Source organism: Macrotis lagotis, chromosome 1 (assembly GCF_037893015.1).
Source record: "Macrotis lagotis isolate mMagLag1 chromosome 1, bilby.v1.9.chrom.fasta, whole genome shotgun sequence".
In the NCBI taxonomy this organism is placed as follows: Eukaryota; Metazoa; Chordata; class Mammalia; order Peramelemorphia; family Peramelidae; genus Macrotis; species Macrotis lagotis.
In genome coordinates this window covers 841695383-841717374 of record NC_133658.1, presented here as the reverse complement: position 1 = coordinate 841717374, position 21992 = coordinate 841695383, and the positions used below count along the sequence as shown (strand labels likewise).

Here is a 21992-nt window from a genome sequence, read left to right as displayed (position 1 = left end):
TCTCTTGATCAGGACACATTTGAATTATTGTGATGAGATTTAGATAGAAGGACTGATAAACTGCATTGTATCCAAAAGAAGAGGAAACAAGAAGTTGAGCAGGTTAAAAAGCATGCAACACACAAATTTTAGTTGGTTATAGGAATCAGAAATATTTATCCTAGGGAAGAGAAGCCTTAATAGAGATATAGTGGCTATCTTTAATGCTGCTGTTGGTGACGGTGGTATTAGTGATAGTAGTGGTGACATTTCAATCAGGAAGCATTTATTTATTCTCATGTGCCAGACACTGTTCTAGACAATGATGGTTCAGAAACAAAAATAACTCATCTCCTTATGGAAGAATGAAGGTTGTTTATTGTTGATTCATTTATAGAACATTTTCCTCTCCACAATCTTCATTCCCAAGTATTTTTTGCTGAATTTTATAGATGGGAAAAACTGTGACTCAGAGATACTTTAAAAAATCACATAAATACTAACAGTCAAAACCTAGATTCTATTACTAAGCTCATCTTGTGAAGGCAATATGATTTTTCTGCTTACCCTAGACTGTACATGGGAATTGCCAAGAAGCAGATTGGATATGCCTTTCATTAGGGATATTGTAGGGGGAATCATTGATCAGGTGGAAGTTGGACTGTAAGCATAGAGATATTGTTGGGAATCCCCATGCAAATTAAATTTCAGGCCTGGCTAGACCAACCAATATATCACCACTTTAAAACTAATAATGATTGCACTGTCAGTTGTGTTGGGAAGAAGACTCTACATAAAACTTCAAGCACTATGTAAATGTCTGCTATTTTTGTCCTTCATGTCCTTTCCAAGTCTGTGAATATGAGATTTTGCTACTAAGAGGGAATCTGAGGTGTTTTGAATGGGTCTCTCTCCCTCATGTCTCTTTTTGCTTTGTGATATAGAATGTAAACTCTTATTTTATATTGATTTTTCCCTTACTCTCCATAAAGGATGAATCCCATGGAGACTTCTGAAATATCCAGCCTCAAGGTCAACTTATTAGGTCAGATGTCAGTCTGGCTTATCATTCTGTCCTTTGAACTCTGATTGACTTAAATCAATCCTAAGGAACTCAATCAGCCATAGTTAAATCAAATAAAATGATCAGGTCACATTTGAATTATATTCTGTTCTGGACACCACATTGTACTATAATACTAAAGCCCAAACTCAGGCCTTGCTCAGAGTACTAAATTGTCATCCCATATATATAGTAGTTGTTTGTAGTTCAGTTTTTTAAACCTGTGAGAAAAAATTCTTTTGAACCCTTGCTTTGTTCCAATCAGCATCAATCAATTTGGCATGATTCCATAGGGGTAGTGATTATAAGTTCAGTGCCCAAAGTTATGAGATGCAGGTTGTTAAGTCACTTTCCTAGTCACAGGAAACAGAGACCCTCCACCTTTGGTTTTTCCTTGTCATGGTGACCAAACTGCAAATTGAAGTGATTCAATTACATGGAAAATCCCCCAGTTTATTTTTGAACATTTGAACCATCTCTTGTCCAAGCAAGCAGGTGACTGTTTTATAAACTACTTAGTCAGGGGAGATGCCCCATGCTTCACCCAGTTTGTCTCACACACACACACTCAGCCCACATACCAGCAACATCATTTTTGCTCCTCGAGAACAAAATCTCTCAATGCAATTCTGTATTTTATCATGTTCTTTTGCATATTTTGGTATCAAAACCTATAAAGGTAGGGCCATGGAAGGAGGGAGCATCTCAGATAATGAGAAAGATCTGCAGTCTACTTCATTAGTACCGTGAACCCTATAATGCCATTGACTCAGAGCTTTGCCTTGGTCTCTTTGATTGTAGGTGGGACAATTTTAATCCCCACAAATCAGAGGCTATTTTTTTTTGCAAGGTAATGGGGTTAAGTGACTTGCCCAAGGTCACACAGGTAATTTTTAAGTGTCTGAGACTAGATTTCAATTCAGGTCCTTCTGACTCCAGGGCCAGTGTTCTGCGTCATCTATCTGCCTCATTTTTTTTTAAACTTGGAAATTATGAGTTCGATCTTTCTCTTTGGGTAGCTAGGTGGCACAGTAGATAGAGATCTAGGTCTGGAGTCAAGAAGATCTGAGTTCAAATCAAGCTATCATCATCTTCATGGGACCCAAGACAATAAATTATTAAAATCTCAATTTTTCCATTAATAATTTGTCTTTGGGAAAGTCATTTCAGTCTCCAAATCTCAGTTTTTTAAAATTATAAAATAAAGTAGTTGGATGAGATTATTTCTAATATTCCTCCATGTTCAAAATGAATAATTCTATGATTTTAAACCATAATTAGAACTTGAAGTTTTATCATTTGATCTATGCAATTATGATAAGCCTAGCAACCATAAATCCTAATTATAGGTCAGGTTTAATTGAAAAATTCTGCAAATTCACATCACAAAAGCAGTGTGAAACATCACAAAATCAGTGTCCAAGCAGAAAGTTTATTCAATGATCCACAAATTTCAAATAATTACTTTCTCTGAAATTGGAAAACTTTTTTTTATTATAAGTTGGGAAAGATTTCTTGCAAATAGTGAGACTTTAGATAAAACTTGAAGGAAGCTGGAGAAAACAGGAGGTAGAGATGAGGACAGAGAACATTACTGGCAAGGGGGGAGGCCAATGGTGGGAGAAAAGATTAGTAGATAGAGAATCGGGTCTGAAGTCAGGAAAACTTGTGTTCAAATCTAGCCTCAGACACTTACTAGCTATTGTGACTCCAGCCAAGTCATTTAACCTCTATTTGCCTTAATCCATCAGAGGATTAAATGGCAAACCAGCCTGCTCTCTTTGCTAGGAAAACCCCATAGACAGTGTGGTCCATAGGGTCATGGAAGAATTGGACATGAATAATTAGAAGAAAGCATATTGCATAGTGGTCAAACACTCATGGTTTTATAAACCCCATGAAACATTTTAGAATTAAGATTCAAATAGAAAACTCAAAATCCAAAATTCTGGGTTAACCCATTTATAGTCTATGCTAGACATCCTCTCCTGAGCCAGTTAGGCACATCCCCATGATGCTAGGTCATGGGACTGATAGTACCATAGTCTAGGCAATGACTGCTCCTTCACTTGTAGAAATGAACCAATATTGTACATTTTTCTTCTCTACCATTGCCATTGCCCTCAGAGATAACTTATTCTTTCATTTCCCTTGGTTTCTATTACTGCTTAGATTTTGTCACCAAGTGGAAGTGGGCCAGTCCTCATCTAATATTGGTTCAGTTAAGTTACTTATACCCCCATATTTCTGGGAGACATCTCTGCTAGCCAATGCTAACCCCTGACCCTCTTTCTAGAGAATACACGCACAATGCCGCGGCGGATCTCCTTGGTCTTGATGCTATAAACAATTGGGTTTACCACAGGTGGAAAGAAGAGGTAAATGTTGGCCATGGTAGGTTGTACTGAAGTGGGGAGGTGTCGCCCAAAGCGGTGCACCATGGACAGGCCAATCATGGGTACATAGTACACAAGGACAGCACAGACATGTGAGCCACAAGTATTGAGGGCCTTCCACCGACCCTCCCCAGAGGCAATACTCAATACTGTGTAAAGGATGAGTATGTAAGAGACCACAATAAGTAGGAAATCTAGCCCAAATGTGGAAATTACAATGAAAAGTCCATAGATGTTGTTGATAGCGGTGTCGGCACATGGTAGGTGGACAAGATTGGGATGTAGGCAGTAAGAATGTGAAAGGGTATTGTGTCCACAGAAAGGCAGGCGTTGGAGTAGGACAGTCAGTGGCGCCATGAGCACCACACTCTTGAGTCCAATCGTAGCCCCTATTGAAATGATCCGAGGCAAAGTCAATATGACTGTATAGCGCAATGGGCTATAGATGGCCACAAAACGGTCCATGGACATGGCCAGCAGGATACCTGACTCCATGATGGAAAAGGAGTGTATAGAGAACATCTGGAGCAGGCAGGCATTGAAGTCAATCTCAGCTGCATCAAAAAGGAAAATTCCTAACACAGTGGGAAGTGTAGAAGCAGATATGCCAAGCTCAGCCAGGGCCAGCATGGCAAGGAACAAATACATAGGCTGGTGCAAGTTCGAATTCATGTGGATGACATGGAGAATGGTTCCATTTCCAAGGAATATGATGACATACATCAAGCAAAAAGGGATGGAGATCCAGATGTGTTCAGCCTCCATCCCAGGGATGCCAGCCAAGATGAATGTTTCAGGTGTGAACCCCACTATCAGACCAGAGTTATTACTAGTCTGCATGATGGAAACTTGCACTACATTAATAGGTTTGCCTAATGAATAAGAAACAAATTACTGGTCAGTTGAGGACAATGGAGAGAGTTCCCTGGGGACATGGACTATTGGAGAAATTACTGGAAAAGAGAAAACACTGGTAACTCCAAATCTTATTAGAGACACAAGATCCTTGCTTTTGGGAAGCCTTTAGTTCTGGTGGGGCAGCTGTGGTGTTGGTATACAGAGAACATCCAGTTTCACAAAGAAGTGAGTCTTGTTCACAAGAATATGATTCCTAGAGCCATATAGGACTTGAAAAAAGGAGTACATAGAAGGCCTGCAATGTTTTGAGTAACTATATAACCATGAAGTTCATCAGGTAAACGTCCTTGAGGAAATATGAAAGCAAAGAAAGATGAATGTAGATTAACAATGGGTATGAGTAGGTGTTCGGTGTTAATGGAAAGGAGAGAGAATGATACACTCATAGGCAGGGAAGAACAAGTCGTGTTCTCTGTAGGAGAATAGTCACAAAATTAGGAAAATATGTTAAAAAATAATTAGTCAGCTGACTGATATTTTCTCCCACTAAGACCATATTTCCTTGCTTTGTGGCAAGAGCATGAGAAAGCATTGAAGGATATTATGAGGAGATATGGATTTTTCATTGCAATTTTTTCAAGTTATTGTGTGCCTTTGAACATGTGACAACCATTATGAGTATCTGTCCTCATCTATAAAATAAAAATAATAATATTTATTATTGGTCAGTTGTGTCCAATTCTTCCATGACCCTATGGACCACTGTCTATGGGGTTTTCCTGGCAAAGATAGCAGGCTGGTTTGCCATTTTCTTCTCTGATGGATTAAGGCAAATAGAAGTTAAATGACTTGGCTGGAGTCAGATAGCTATTAAGTGTCTGAGGCTAGATTTGAACACAAGTTTTCCTGACTTCAGACCTGATTATCTACTAAACTGACCTTTTCTCCCACCATTGGCCTTCCCCCTTGCCAGTAATGTTCTCTGTCCTCATCTCTACCTCCTGTTTTCTCTAGCTTCCTTCAAGTTTTAGCTAAAGTCTCACTTTTTTACAAGAAATCTTTCCCAACTTATAATAAAAAAATGTTTTCTAATTTCAGAGAAAGTACTGATAGTGTCTGAATATAGATTGAAGCATACCTTTTATTTTTAAACGTAAAAACACAAAAACAAACATTGGGTGATGATTAACTATGATTTACTTAGCTCATCTCAGCAGTTCAGTGATCATGGACAATTCTAAAAGACTTCTGATGGAAAATGCCATCCATATCCTGAGAAAAGACTGCAAAATTTGAATGTGGACCAAAATATGCTATTTTCACTTTCTAAAATTTGTTTTATTTTTTATTTTTCTCATGGTTTCTTCCCTTTTAGTTATAATTCTTCTTTCATGACTTGAGTAATATGAAAATATGTTAAACATAATTATAAATGTATGACCTAAATCAGATTGCTTACTGTCATGGGGAGAGAAGAAGAAAGGGAGGGAGGGAGGGAGAAACATGTGGAACTCAAAAGTTAACAAAAAGATGAAAGTTGAAAATGATCCTTACATGTAACTGAAAAAGTAAAATAACATTAAAAAAAAGGAAAGAAACCTTTCCTAGTTCTCTGAAATTGCAATGTCTTCCCCCTGAGATTTTCCCTAAATTTATCTTGGGTATATTTTGCCCCTTTAGGTCAGGAATTGTCTTTTGCATTTCTTTGTATCTCTAGCACTTATTGCAGCATTAGGGATTGTTGTCTCAGTCATGTCCTACTCTTTGTGACCCTATTTGGAGATTTCTTGCAAAGTTTTCTTTGCAAACCACTTAAGTGGTTTGCCATTTCCTTCTCCAGCTCATTTTCCAGATGAAGAAATTGAGGCAAATTTGAACTCAGATTCTCTTAATTCTAGATTTAGTGTTCTATTCACTATATTACTTAGTCACCTTGTCTAACCCATAGTAGGTACTTAATAAATGCTTATTGACTATCTAATGGTAGTAGAAAATTCTTTCATTTGTATAGGGAGAATACTTACAAAAAGTTTTCTCATTCATTCTTCCATCCAATCTTCACATTATTACTTTGAAGGAAGGAGGAAGGAGTTTTCTTTTCATTAGAAAAGAAAACTCAACTGTGGAAATTAGTGACTGTCCATAAAGGTCTGATAGTAATTTATATGTGGATAATGACTAAAATCTACCTCTTCAGATTCCCTTCCAGAGCCCTTCCTAAGATTTCTTCTGTACTTGTAGATTCATATTTTGCCACATGCCTCTAGACTGAATAGGGAGAAAAATTAATTCCATTCCTTAATAAAGATGGAGCGAAAATCAAATGTCTAGAGTCCAGAATTGGACTCAGAAACTGGATACTGAATCTGACGGGATTAAAATTAGACTGAGTACTGAAGCAAGAGTTTGGTGATGATGCTATATTGAGGGTTATGGCTAGTGTTGGGAACTGGTACCATAAATGGGAAAAGAGTTGGGGTCATGGGCACATATATTGGTTGAAGCCATGATTATCTGAAGTCCTTTCCAAATGTTTCATTTGAGTCTTATGACAACCTTGTAGAATAAGGAAACAGATTTTCAGAGGGTTTAAATTTAAATGTTTGCTCAGGGTATATAACTAATAAGTTTCAGAAGCAGGTCTCAAGACAGGTCTCAGGCAACTCTGAGTCCAGTGGTCTTTCCACAAGGAGCTGGGGCAACCTGGGTACACCCTTACTGAAAAGACTAAAGTCATCTAATGTGAGCTCCTGTATCTTATTTTTTCACTCCCATCAATTGTTCCCTTCTTTTCTATTTCACAAGATGTGTTAGTTTTCCTTTTAAGCTCCCTACCTATATCCTAGATCCCATCTTTTAAAAATATTCTCTGACACCACCCCCAGCATTTATCTCCTCTTAAGTGCTTTTCATTGGTCCATAGCTATTTGATCTTATTCCTTAGCTTTTCTCCCATAAAATTAAAAAAAACCCCACAAAATACTTACCCTTGATCCTTCAAGCCATTATCTTAGCTCTACTTACACTGTCAGTGTTTCATATACATATATATATATGTAGGCATAAATATACAAATAAATACACACATAAATACACTTCCTTACCAGTGACTTGGCTTTTCAGTCCTATGTGATTTGGCTTCCATCTCTATCATTCCATAACTCTGTTCTCTATGAGATCAATAAGTAACTTCTAATCACCAAATCTCATATCCTTCCCTTTCATCTTCTTTCCCAAACTCTATCCAGCATTTGCTACTATTGACCCACTCCCTTTCTGCCACACATTCTTTTTTCCTTTCCCTCCCTTTTATCAAAATTCTACAGTCTTCCCTGATACGTTATTTTCCATCTCTTGTTTTATTTTTTCTTTTTCTCATTGTTTTATCTCTTTTAGTCATGATTCTTCTTTCACAAATTAACTAATACAGAAATATGTTAAATATCATTATAAATGTATGACCTATATCAGATTGCTCACTGTCATGGGGAGGGAAGAAGAAAGGAGGGAGGTAAAATAATGTGGAACTTTTACAGTTTACGAGGAAGGAGGGATAAAAAGAGGGAAAAAAAAGCCCCTGATTTCAGGAAGGTTATATTCTTATCTTTTTTTTGTGAGTATTCTATTTTAACATTCATTCCTCAAGTTTTTTCTTTCTCTCTTTTTGTATCCACTTTTTTTCAGTGATTCCAACCTCTTTCATGGTTCTAATTATCATCTCTTTGAATATGATTTAAAAAAATTCTATTGTTTTAATTTCTCCCTGACATCTTGCCCTAAATCTTCAATTTTCTACTGTCCTTCCAGCACTCTAAATTCAATCTGATTAAAATGGAACACATTGTTTTTCTCTCAAAACCTGCCCTTCTTCCCAACTTCTCTAATTTTATTGTAGTACCACTATCCTCCAACTCATTGAGACTCAAAACCTTGGAGTCATCTATGAATTGTGTAAATATTTACCTCTAAAATACCTTTCACAGCCATTATCCTAGTCCTAGTTCAGGCTCAAATCATCTATTTCCTGTATTATTTTAAGAATCTCAGGGCAGCTAGGTGATGCAGTGGATAGAGCACCGGCTCTGGAATCAGAAGTACCTGAGTTCAAATCAGACCTCAGACGCTTAATAATTACCTAGCTGTGTGGCCTTGGCCAAGCCACTTAACCCCACTGCCTTGTAAAAAAAATCTCTTATCTGTTCAGTTAGCCTCTGCTCAATTATCTTACTCAATAGATTACCCAAGTAATCTTCCTTATACCTAAATTTTGCCATATAACATTCCAGGTCAAAACTCTCTATTTTTATCCTGTGCATAGTATAAAAACTAAACAAATCAACTCCCCTGGACTAAAAAGTCTGCAATGTAAAAACTTCCCAAATCTGAATCCAGCCTAATTTTCCAGTCTGATATAATATTATCTGTTTAAAGGATACACTTTAGTATTTTCCATTCACACTGGGGCTCATTGTTCTTCGATCTCATCCAACACTCTCCCACCTTTTGTGTATGCTGACCTTCAAGACTAAAATACATTTGACTAAAACTACTTACTGAGAACCCTTTCTTCCTCAAAGACTCAGATTAAGTATTACCATTCACTGGAGAGATTCCATCAATTTAAAATAATCTCTTCTTTCTTATATATCTATGATGCTTTGTCTGAACTCTTCTTTTTTGCTCCCATTCAATTCTACCTTATATTAGACTTATTATGAATAGCCTTAGTACTAAATACTATAATCTCTCTCAGACCATGAGATCTGTCCTTTTTCACTTTTCTATCTCCAGAATCAAGGAGAAGGCATGTCACAAAGTAGACATTTGTATTTTTTATGGAATTAAAAAATACATCAATGAGACTGGTACTAAATACTTACCATGATCAGAGAGGTGAATTCAGTTGTCTTTGAGATTGAGAGAAAGACACCACATCCATGATGCCTCACACCTGATGTTTCCTTCATTTGGGGCATTATAATTGAAGTGAGGGAAGGCTCACTTGGACTGCTGAGGCACTGTGGCAATAAGTAAATGGGCTCATGGAGAGAGGAGTCCTTGGAGGAATAATTATTTAGGTACAATTTTCTTCTGCACTAATTTAAGGAGCTCTCTGGGAATCACCAAGAGATTAGAAGCCAAAATCATCACCAGGACAATGACCTAGAAAGAAACCAGTTAACAGTGACCTTAGGCAAATCATTTCATCTTTATATGACTCAATTTTCCAATCTATAAAATGAGTTGGATTAGATGATCTTGAATGATATTTTTAACTCCAAACTTTCTGTTAGCTTATGAAAAGTGGCAGGTACCTAATAGACCTCCAGCATCAAGTCTAAAAGAAATTAGATCTCTTCTGCCTCACTTTTCTCCTTTTTCTCTGAAATTTCTTGATGAAGAAAGGCACATTCATGTAAAATTGTGGACCTGTGAACTGTTCTAGCTATATGTTATTTCATTTGATCCTCCTAACAGCCCTCCCAATAGTTCTCATTCTTTAAGTGAGGAAACTGAATCTCAGAGAGGTTAAGAGTCACAAAGATAGTAATTATGAGTCATGATTCAAATACAGGTCTTCTCTACTCCAAATTCTAGATTTTGACACCTGGTTGCCATGATGTACCTTTGAAGAGATACACTAGAGCCAGCTTCAACTGGCTATAGTCAGTTGCTAAATTTTCAGTGTGAACAATTACTTGGGCTTTGGCAAGCACTAAAAATCAGGACTTGGTTTATTGTTTTGCGGATTGTCTAGACTTAATAAAAAGATGAGAAAATGTACATAATGCAGATTAAATTAAAAGGATGTCATGGATACAATTCCCCCACTCCTTACCCCCTTGGAGGGCTGATTAAACATTTACCAGCACACGATCTATGGAAGAATGCTGAAAAGAATAGCATAGAATAGCATGTTCCTAGGAAGGATATAGACCACATTCAAGAAATCACACATTTGTTTGAATATTGAAGAATATTTATAATGCACTGTGCTAGTCAGTCAGGGTACAAATGCACAAACAAAATAGTCCCTGCTTCCTGAGCAGCTTTTATTTTAGGAGCAGAAAGAATAGGAAATATGACATATAACAGCATAAGTAAAGCCAGGTGATTTGGGAGAAGGGGGAAAGTGGATGAGAGAACTAATTGCTAGAAAATCAGAAAAAGTTTTCTACTGGAAGTGATTTTTAAGAAAACAGAAAATACTTAGTGGAAAGAAACATTGAGTGATATACAAATAGAATCAGTCAATAGTAGATGCATTATCAGAAAAGCAAAAAAGAAAATGACTTGTTAAAAGTTTAACAAGCAAAAATCTTAATATTAATCTAATAGTATTGATTATTCTTTCTTGAGAATCAGCATCAAACTGGAAAGCATGTTCCCATCTAGTCAAAAGCAGTTATAAAGTTTCTCTCTTTTTTTATTTTTATTTTTTGGTTTTTGCAAGACAATGGGGTTAAGTGACTTACCCAAGATCACACAGCTAGGTAATTAATAAATGTCTGAGTTCAAATTTGAATGCAGGTCCTCCTGTCAATAGTCTATCCACCATGCCACCAAGCTGTGAGCCTCCCTCTCCCTTTCCCTCTCCATCTCCCCCTCTCTCTCTACCCTCCCCCTTTGCCCCTCCCCCTCTCCCTCACCCCCCCCCACTCCCTCCCTCTCTCTCAAGTTTCAGAGGTTATAAATTCTCTTATTCCCCCCCTTTTTATATGAAGGAAACCTCTTATTTTCCAAGGGTAAGGAGTTGAAAAGTCATTTTATGAACAATGAACCTTACTCTCTTCCTGAAGTAATAACTATCTTTTTACACTTCAGAAATTACTTATGAGAATATTTTAAAAATATGATTGCCAGCAAAAATTATTTTGAGGGTGTGATAAAATCACAAAGTGATAAAATCACATTCTTATCCCTTGGGAAATACCTTTTGATTTAATTCTATCACCTTTATTCCATGCTTTCTAAATTCCAAGGTATTCTGCTTCTTTCATATTACTTTTTCCTAATTCAAATGTTCTGACCCCATCAGAGAATTTAGATCTGAAAGTGATTATAGAAATTATCAAATCTCTTCTCTCATCTTCTCATTCCTATTTAAAAATATGTTAACTGTGGGGCAGCTAAGTGGCACAGTAGAGAGAGCACCAGTCCTGGAGTCAGGAGGACCTGAGTTCAAATTCAGCCTTAGATGCTTAATAATTACCTAGCTGTGTGACCTTGGGCAGGTCACTTGGCCCCATTGCCTTGCAACCCCCCCCCCCCCAAAATATGTAAAGCTGAGACCTAAGGAGGTTAAGTATCTTATTCAAGGTTACACAGGAAGTAACAAAGCAAGAAGACTTTTGATTTGAACTAAAATTCTGACTAAGTATACTACCTTTTCCTCACACTGATTAAGATTTAAGAAGAAATCATTGATATCTCCTAGATTTCCACCTTTCTGATTGTTATGAATGGCTCCTGAACACTTAGTCCAAAGTGATTAAAATGGTTTTTTTTATTAAGATAGCTTAACAAAATGGCATACCTCTCTAGGTGGAAGAAAGAGCAGAAAAATTCCAAAATGTAAGATCTTTTATGAACTTTTTTTTTAGGTTTTTGCAAGGCAATGGGGTTAAGTGGCTTGCCCAAGGCTACATAGCTAGGTAATTATTAAGTGTCTGAGACCAAATTTGAACTCAGATACTCCTGACTCCAGAGCCAGTTCTCTATCTACCTTTTATGCACTTTGAAAGGCTTTGTTCCTGCACCCTCATGCCAATCATAGGCTGGGGTCACAATACATTGGTCCCAATACATTTACCCTGCCCTGCTCATTAGAACAGTTAGATCTCCTTGAGCATGCCAAAGGAGGTCAAGACCCACCTTAGAAAGGTGGGGCACATCCACTTTATCTCAGTTTTGATTGGATTGAGCTCTTGACTTTAATTCCTGCCCATAGGCAGAGCCCAGTCTTTGTAATATAAACTAACAATCCTCCCTTCACATTCTTGTGGAACCCAAACAACTACATATTCCTCACACTGATAAAGTGAGCACAATTTCTGGCAATGGAGTTCTGTGGTTTAGATTTTCAAGTACTTGGTTGGAAATTATGATCCCAAATCACTCATTTTGTCTTAATTTGTCAGAACTATGGCATCCCATCCTGATATTAAAGTATGGGTTTTGTCAAGGGGTCTAGAGATGGAAGTTACAGGTCCCTCAGTTCTCTTTGGCTTTCTCCTTCCTCTCTTGAGACCATATGGTTCCCTTGTCCAAGATCAACAACTCTTTTAGGGTAAACTGGGGAGGGTAGTGTGGACTGTTCTTTTTGCTTGGATGGATGTACAAGTTTCATCTTCCCAGGACGCATGCTTTAACTCTATGAGAATGTATCAAAATAATCTCTGGTGGATCTGTCTATTCTCTTTTATAGGACTTAATCAGGTTTTGTGGAAATTTCCCATCCTTGGTTCCCAGGGAGCCAGAACCCAGGGAGTCCAAGGAGAATCTCACTCAATGTGAAATCTGCAAAATTTTGGGTAAAAAAAATGTGTTACCAGATTGAAGAAAAATACATTTATTAGAGAACTAAGGAAAAACAATTGTGATAGGAGAAGCTTTAACTTTGCAGGATACAATTTGGGTTTTTATAGTTTTTTTTAAGGTCAGCTGGAGTACAGAGCCAATTAGGGGCAAAATGGAAATGGGATGTGTGCAAAGCTTGGGATCATAGAAGTTTAGATTAGGTTTGTACCTGTGGGAAATACATTTCTCAGAGGTTAGTCTTTTATAAATTCCCCAAATTGGAAGGAAATCTGTAAGATGGTAAAAATCTCTTTTTAAAATAAGATCATTCTATAATCAGGAAAATGTGAATTCAAAGCCAACTTCAGCATCTCAGTAAGTGTGTGAATCTGGGCAAGTCACAACCTCTGTTTGGCTCAGTTTCCTCAACTGTAAAATAATAATAATAATAATAATAATAATGATAACTACTTTGCGAGACTGTTGTGAAGATCAAATGAGAAAATATTTGTTAAATACACACACACACACACACACACACACACACACACACACACACACCCCAGAATACCTGGAACCCAATAGGTACCATATAAATATTCATTCTCTTCTCCTTTCCTCCCTTTTGTCTTCTTATTGCTGAGGGAAGGGGAAATAAAATACAAATCTTACAATTCTATTTCTTTTGGTCTCAGAGATTACTTTGACTGGGGAGAACATATTTCTCCAAAACTGTTATTCACCTTTTCCACATGGTTGGTTGATTGGTTGGTTCTTGTACTTTTTTATCTAAGAGGACCAAAATGATATCACAGAGAGACAAATTACGGTGTGTCTGACTGTAGCTGATCAGACCAATATGAGCTTAGGATGCTCTACCATAGGTAAGGAACAAATAGGCCATGTGAATACTTAGGGTGTTTACTCTAAATTTACTCATATGAGCAAGGCAGAATCAATTCTAAAGTTCTTAAGAAAGACCTTCAGGGTGTCCTGGGATCACTTCTTCTGATTATCTTTGTTAATTTTCCATAAAATAGCCTTTTTGGTAAGCAAAGGTAACTTCTCTACATAGCCAGTCAATGAATGAGGGTATTTTTTACCAATCGAGACATTCAAGATCCCAAATAAAGACTTCGTTATTTTAAGCCTTGCTGCCTTTTCCCTACTCTCATCAAGTAAATGTAGTCTGCAGATGTCATTGGACCCATCATGGAAGTGTAACTCATATCCCAAGTCCCATACATACATGTATATACATGTATATGCATACACATACACACATACACACACAGATGACTCAAATGCAAAGGTCCTAGTTTCAGGCAAGTAGAGGGATACCATAAGGAAGGAAGCTACACATTAAGGTCTTCAGTCTTGGAGCAGCTCTCAACACTATATTCAGACTATTGTAATATCTTTCTGACTGGTCTGTTTTCTCAGGTCTCTCTACACTGGCATAATTTACTTAGCTTCCAATATCATCTTTCTAAACTTTTCATCTGACCATATTAAAAAAAAAGTACCACCATTAATATTTTGATGGACATGAGACCTTCCCTTCTAAATTTCACCACCTTATTATATCTACCTTGCTGCATGATTTCTTAGTCAAAGAAGATGAATATTTAGGTTACTTTTTCTTAAGCATAATAGTGAATTAGGCTGTATCATTTCATAGTATAAGTAGTATATTAAAATGCCTATATGACCACAATAAACTGCCATGGTTTCCTATTATCTGAATCCTTTCCATTTTTCCAGTCTTCTTCTTTTTTTTTTTTTTTTTTTTTAGATTTTGCGAGGCAATGGGGTTAAGTGGCTTGCCCAAGGCCACACGACTAGGTAATTATTAAGTGTCTGAGGCTGGATTTGAACTCAGATACTTCTGACTCCAAGGCCAGTGCTCTATCCACTGCTCCACCTAGCCGCCCCCTTTCCAGTCTTCTTATATTTTGTACCCCTCCACAAAATCAAATATTCAGTCACACTGATTTTCTGGTTATTTCTGGAAATTCTCCTCATTCATATAGGTCAGGGATGGGAAATGTCTCGCATAGTCCCACAAAAATCATTTGATCTGGTGCTGCCAATGCAATCACAGGCAGGACTTCAAAATTCAATAAATCTAGGAATTTTTTAAGGGTGAATTAATTAAATGTTTGATCAAATATAGCTCTAATTTTTAAGTTTATAATTTTGTATGGTTTGTGAATGATGTTATAGATATCCAAATGACCCATGGCTGAAAAAAATGTTCCTCATTCCTAATCTAGGTGGTGGCTTAGAGCCAAGAAAAACTGAATGTGAATCTAACCTTATACATTAACTAGCCTTGTGACCTTGGACACTTGACTTCTGTCATCTCAATATCTCTAAATGTAAATTGGGAATAATTATATAACATTAGCTGGTTCTGCTGACTTCACTTGCATCACTTTGTGTTTCCACATCCTTTTTATTCTTTGCATTCTTTTTTCTTAAGACTCAGAAATATTTTTATTATACTAATGTATGAAAATGTATGTAGCTGTTCTTCAGGAACTGGACATCTATTGGGTTTCTAGTTTATATGAGCTGGATATCAGAAAGGAATGGATGCAATTTATCTCAAGGAAAATTTTGCTCTTTATATTTTGGTGTGTTTGGGAACTCCATGTCTTTGACTTTCTTAATATATATCCCAGCAGTGAGAGCCCTGAGTAAAGGATGTGATATTTTAGGCACTTTTTATTACCAATTCACAGCTCCATCTATAGTGTATTAATATGCTTGCCTATTCACAATCACTCCTATATTTATTTTCACCTTTGCTAATTTGCTTGTTATGAAGTGAAAATTCAGGATGCATTTCATTTTTCATTTTTTTTACATTTTTTACATTTTTGTTTTTCTTTTTTTAATTACATGTAAAGATAGTTTTCAACATTCATTTTTTGTAAGATTTTGAGTTCCACATTTTTCTATCTTCCTCTTTTCCTTCCCTCCACCCTTTGATAGTGAGTTATGTGATATAGATTAAATATGTACAATCATGTTAAATATATTTCCATATTAGTCATATTGTGAAAGAAAAATTGAAATAAAATGGGGGAAAGAATGAAAAAACATAAAACAAATTTTAAAAAGTAAAAATAGTATGCTTTGGTCTGAAATCACCATAATTCTTTTTCTGGATGTGGATGATATTTTCCATCACAAGTTTTTTAGAATTACTTTGATCACTGTATTGCTGAAGAGCTAAGTATATCCTCACACAATATTGATGTTAATGTGTACAGTATTCTCCTGATTCTGCTCATTGTACTCAGCCTCAGTTCATGTAAGTCCTTCTGGGTGTTTCTGAAATCTGCCTGCTCATGATTTCTTATAGGACAATAGGATTTTATCACATTCATATACCACAATTTGTTCAGTCATTTTGATTTGCATTTCTTAGCATAATTTCAAATTGCTTTCCATATTGGCTGGTGCACTTCACAGTTTTAAAAGTAGTTCATCAGTGTTCCTGTCATTGCACAGACCCTCCATCCCCAACATTAATTTTCTCATCTATTTTTTCATCTTTGCCAATTTTCAGCGTGTGAGAGTATATATAAGAGTTATTTTGATTTCTATTATGCTTATTAATATTTATTTGGAGTAATCATTTTATGGATTTTAATAATTCTCAAGTTCTTTTTAGTCTTAGACCTGATGCTCCTAATACATCTTCCCAAAATATATATACATGTACACATATACAAGAAACAGTTAAAAGCATAGGAAGACTAATGATGAGTTAGATAGGAAGGAAAAAGAAAGTGGGTAAGAAATCTATCATATTGGGGCAACTAGGTGGTGCAGTGGATAGAGCACTGGCCCTGGAGTCAGGAGGACCTGAGTTCAAATGTGACCTAAGACACTTAATTGCCTAGTTGTGTGGCCTTGGGCAAGTCACTTAACCCCATTGCCTAAAATAAAAATAAAATAAAATAAAAAGAAATACAGCATAGACAGTTCAAACCCAAGAATTCAGAAACAAAAGTACCAATATTATCCCCCAGATTATTGAGTTACACATTATTTTACCTTCCTTTCTTCCTTCCCTCCATCCTTTGATAGTGAGTAATCTGATATAGGTTATACCTGCTGCCAGATCAACTCTTATTAGTCACTATCTAGATTATGAATTCATAAGAAATTGTTACTTGACAGCTGCTTCTATAGCTATAACATCCCTTACTACCTAGGTAGCATGGTTATTGGAAAAGAAAGTTTTCACCACCAATCTATTGCACTATCAAATGGCTTAATGTTGAAAATAGAGTTTTGTTAGTGGAAATAACATTAAGAAGGTACATTCTTATTATTTTGCTGCTGTTACCTAAGGACTATGGTATATTTCCATCTGGTTTGTATCCAAAGCCTTCTTTCAATGTTGTCACCCCCATTAGAAAGTGGGTTTCTTGGGAACAGTGGTTGTTTTATTAGTTTATTTATATCACCAACCCATAGCATAATGTTCTGTACATGGTAAGCTCTTAATAAATTCTTTTGCATTCATTTATTCTTTCTCCCTTCCTCCCTTCCCACAGAGGAAGGTAGAAAAGGAAATACTTTGGATCACAAAAGAGTAATTGAGATATCATGTTTTGAATATCTTCAGATTGATGTCAAAGTCTCAATGTCTCCTACTTTCAGCAGGAAATCAAAGAAAAAATTCTCACGAGGATGACATCAGCCTATATGGAAATAATCTAGAATTCCCCATATATTCTTGTTACTCCTTACCCTTAAGTAACACTGACCCCCTTTGTGGACAATGTTTGTCCAATGGCCCTCCGGATTTCTTTGGTCTTGATACTATAGACAATTGGGTTGACCACAGGTGGTAATAAGAAGTAGGCATTGGCCATCATGACCTGCAGCAGGGGAGGCATAGGGTGCAAGAAGCGATGTAACACAGAAAGACTGATCACAGGTACATAGTATGAAAGCACAGCACAGATATGTGACACACATGTGTTAAGTGCCTTCCATCGACCTTCCCTAGAAGCAATGCCCAGCACTGTTCGGAGGATCAGCATGTAGGAGACCACGATGAGCATTGAGTCCACTCCAAAGGTGAAGATGACAATGAAGAGGCCCAGGATGCTGTTAGGGCGAGTGTTTCCACAAGGCAACTTGATCAGATCTGAATGGAGGCAGTAGGAGTGGGACAGAGTATTGTGGCCACAGAAGGGCAAGCACCTTAAGAGCAAGGGCAGTGGGAGCATGAGCCCCAACGTCTTTAGCCCAATGGCGACCCCTGTGCAGGCGATTCGAGGCAGGGTCAGAATGGCCATGTAGCGCAGTGGGTTATAGATGGCTATGAAACGATCCACAGACATAGCCAGTAGGACAGCTGACTCCACCATGGTAAAGGAATGCATGAAGAACATTTGGAGCAGGCAGGCTTCAAAGCTAATTTCATTGATGCCAAAGAGGAAGATACCCAACACTGTAGGCAGTGTACATGTGGTGACACCAAACTCAGCTGATGCCAACATGGCCAAAAAGAGATACATAGGCTGATGTAGTGTTTGGTCAACCCGAATTACATGGAGAATAGTGCCATTACCCAGGAAGATGATGATATACATCAGGCAGAAGGGAATAGAAATCCTGATGTGCTCAGCTTCCAGTCCAGGGATACCAACCAGAATGAAGGTCTGGGGAGTGAATGCTGAGGAGCTGTTGAGATCTCGCATTGTAGAATTTATCCTATCAGTTCCCTGGAGGATTATAAGCAAAATGTTAATCAGCTAGGAACTACTATGGAAAGAGACCTTGAGGGTTTAATGTAAAGAACACTGACTTTAAAAATCAAAGGTCTAGGGTTCAAATCCTGCCTCTTTCGATTAACTGTTGGTATGATCTTGGGTAAATTAGTGAACCTCTTTGGTTCTACAATGGTCAAATGAGAAATCTGGATTACCCATTCAGATAGAAATCTGGGATCATATGCATTAGATGAACAGAGGGAACAGGATGATAGGAAAGGAGCAGAAAGAACCTCATCCCCAAGTAATTAGATGACATGGTGGATAGAATGCTAGACCTGAAGTCAGGAGGACTTAAGTTCAGATTTATACTCAGACACTTAATTGGCATGTCAGTTATTCTCTGTCTTCCTCAGTTTCCTCAATTATAATAGAATCCTACAAGCACCTACTTCATACAGTTGTTATGAGAATTAGCCCAGTACCCAGTACATAATTGCTTATTCCCTTCCCATTCCCATTGGGATCCTATAGTTGGACATACACAATGGTCTTCATAGACTATTCCAAAAGTCAAAAGAAAGAGGTATTGGACTTAGTTTCAGAGTATTAGAATGATATCATTCTATAATATCTTTCCTACTTTATGAGAAACAGTTCTGTGTAAGAGAAAAGAAGCTTAGAAAAAGAAGAAAGAGGAAAGAAAGGAGAGAACAGAAAAAGAATGGAAAAGAAAGGAATACAAATACCTGAATAAGAATGCCTGAATGAGAGGAATGAGTTCTCCCATTCACTGTGTATGTGACATTCATCAGTCTGAACCTGTGTCCTCACATGTAAAATGAAGTTAATGACACTCACTCATGCACATATTTATTTGTTTGTTTATTCTTTAACATTCATTTTTTAAATTTTAAGTTCTAAATTGAGAAAGGTAGCTACACATATTCACATATTAATCATGAGAAGCAAATGATTTAAGGTGTACAAAGCATCTTTTAGCCATAAAACATTATCTATTTATCTTTCTCCCTGTCTATCTTTCCACCTACCTACTTCCCTAATTTACCTATCTACCCACTTAATTATCTTTCTGTCTGTCTGTCTGTCTGTCCATTTATCCATCTATCTATCCATCTAATCTGTCTATCTTTCCTTCTCTCTCTCTCTCTCTCTCTCTCTCTCTCTCATAGGTTGGGAATACAAAGACAAAATGAAACAGTCTCTGCTCTCACAAAGAAATCACATTCACCCGGATGACAGATATGTGAATCAAAGCTGGTTGAGGAGATCTTGGAATATCAAGAAACTGTACATTGACTAACTTAGAGGTAAATAGCTTCTTAGGAAAACCTGAATCCTGGAGCATTCTGTGGACTTTATTAAGACTCAGAGAGAACTCAAATTATTCTGGGGTGATATGGTATTCAGTTCTGAATAAGGTAGTCAGGAGCCTATGGAAAGAACAATATCAAATTGGAACCAAAGGGTATTTAGGGGGAAGATGAACAGAAGCATTCAAGTGATACTTCTTCAATAGTACTGACACCCCAACAGCCAACCCCCCCCCAAAAAACCTCTAAAATCCGAGTTTGGTAAGAATTGATTTAGATTTTTTTCTTTTCATATTTTTTTTTTGTTCTATTTCTCTTTTCCTATCCTCTTTCCCCTTCATTTCAGCAGCTACTTGACTGAGCTGTGGTTTCCTCACTCCTGGACAGGAGTCCTTGTAAATTCTATTTTAATCTCAATCAGGTCCTTCTGTTTCTTCTCTGAGAAGATGGGAGAAACTTGTATCCTATCTTCCAACAAAAACAGAATATAGGAGATATAGGTTAAGACCTAAGGGTTGTGATGAATACTAAATTTCAGGACTTGTTCCAAGAAGATCTGATCCAATACCTGGATCACAGACACTTACCAAAAGAAAAGGAGATTCTGGAAACTTTATAAATGGGTCCCTGATATTTCAACATTGGCATCTCCTTCCCTCTAGGCATGTGAAGGTGGAAAGAAGGTTTAATCCTATATAAGACCCTGAAGGTCCCATTTGACTGCCAAGTCTCTAAGTCATAGAGAAGGCTGGATAAAGGGGAAAAAACTTCCAGAACAGTCTTTTACTCCTCTGAGGATCAATTATCTAGATAATTAGTCACTGTAATCAGAAAGACAAAATGAAATTGAGAGAATAACCAGGGAAAAAAAAATCAAGACTAGGAAAGGAAGACTTCATAAAAATAAGACTAGGTTCCATGAAAGTCAGATGAAAAATATTTTAAATTGTCTGTGACTTGATTTTTTTCTTTCATGTAAGATTTTCATCATTGAATTAGGATAAGGTGTTCATGGTTGTCCCAAGCCAGAAAAAAAAATTGATAGCTATCAAACAGAGGCTTAATGACCCTCTCTTTATCAGAGATGTTTGGAAGTTGATTCCTGTCATATGGTTCAGTAGAAACTATTGAATTTTATGTCAGAGGACATGTGTGTAAATCTTGTCCCTGATGTTTATTTACTTGAGCTAGTCAATTAATTTCTTTTAATTTCAGTTTCTTCAATTAATAAAATTAGGAATTTTGTTTAGATGATCTCTTAAATGTCTATGATACCTATCATGGGTAAGAGAAAGTACTTTTCAAACCAGATAGCTACTATGTCTCTTTGGTCATTCACCTTGGCAGAAAGTCTACTGCTAGGAGTAATATGGAGATCATTGCTAAAGATTGAAAGGTTTCAACTAAAAATTTGAAGGTTTCATGAAAGCAATTGTCTCTTTATTATTGCGGCCAAGTGAGGGCAGTGACTTCACTAGAGTAAAGCAGACTGAAACTAGTTAATGAGAAATTTCTGAGGAGATAAGGATTTTTGGATCACAGATCTAGAACTAGGAATAACAATCTCCTACCTAGGAATGGAACTTTCCAAAAAATTCTCCAATGTAAATAAATTAAGTTTTTTACTTGTATAGAATTCTGCAACCCCCCCCCCCCCCACTATACACTACCTCAGGAGAAAGGAAGGGGTAAAGTTCACAGCTTAGTTTAGTACTATAGTGCACAGTCCTAGTTTCAAGTTCAATTTCAATCCTTCTATTGAGCATGGAGGTGTGTGTGTGAAAGGGCTCAAGTTCTAGGCACACTCACTTCTCACAAATTTCCATTTCTGAATGACTTTGCCAACTCTATTGGAATCACCAGGCTGGAACTCCTGGATCCCATTAGGATAACAGATCACCTAGAAGCAGAAAGACAAGTAAAAACAGGACAGAAATAATCACTTCCATGTCCATTTCTTGGAGCAGATATAAAAAAGGGAACGATTCAGTTTATACATGCTGTGGGTGAATTGTGATCTTTAAACCCTCTGGATGCAGCAAGTAAGAACAATTGAAAGAGGGTGAAAAGTCTGGTCTTGCCTAATTCTAAAAATACA

General features: G+C 37.0%; 2 protein-coding genes across 2 annotated transcripts; both read right to left on the bottom strand.

The window, feature by feature from the left end:
* Positions 1 to 3315: 3315 nt before the first annotated feature.
* Positions 3316 to 4278, bottom strand: LOC141508635 (olfactory receptor 51I2-like). Its single transcript, XM_074217416.1, has one exon. The coding sequence runs from the start codon at positions 4276 to 4278 to the stop codon at positions 3316 to 3318; it is 963 nt and encodes a 320-aa protein (XP_074073517.1).
* Positions 4279 to 17591: 13313 nt separating this feature from the next.
* LOC141507849 (olfactory receptor 51G2-like) lies at positions 17592 to 18548 on the bottom strand. Its single transcript, XM_074215881.1, has one exon. The coding sequence runs from the start codon at positions 18546 to 18548 to the stop codon at positions 17592 to 17594; it is 957 nt and encodes a 318-aa protein (XP_074071982.1).
* Positions 18549 to 21992: the final 3444 nt, after the last annotated feature.

What these genes read in the sequence shown, in the direction of transcription:
- LOC141508635 (XM_074217416.1), bottom strand. Translation starts at nt 4,278, where the DNA reads ATGCAGACTAGTAATAACTCTGGTCTGATAGTGGGGTTCACACCTGAA.
- LOC141507849 (XM_074215881.1), bottom strand. Translation starts at nt 18,548, where the DNA reads ATGCGAGATCTCAACAGCTCCTCAGCATTCACTCCCCAGACCTTCATT.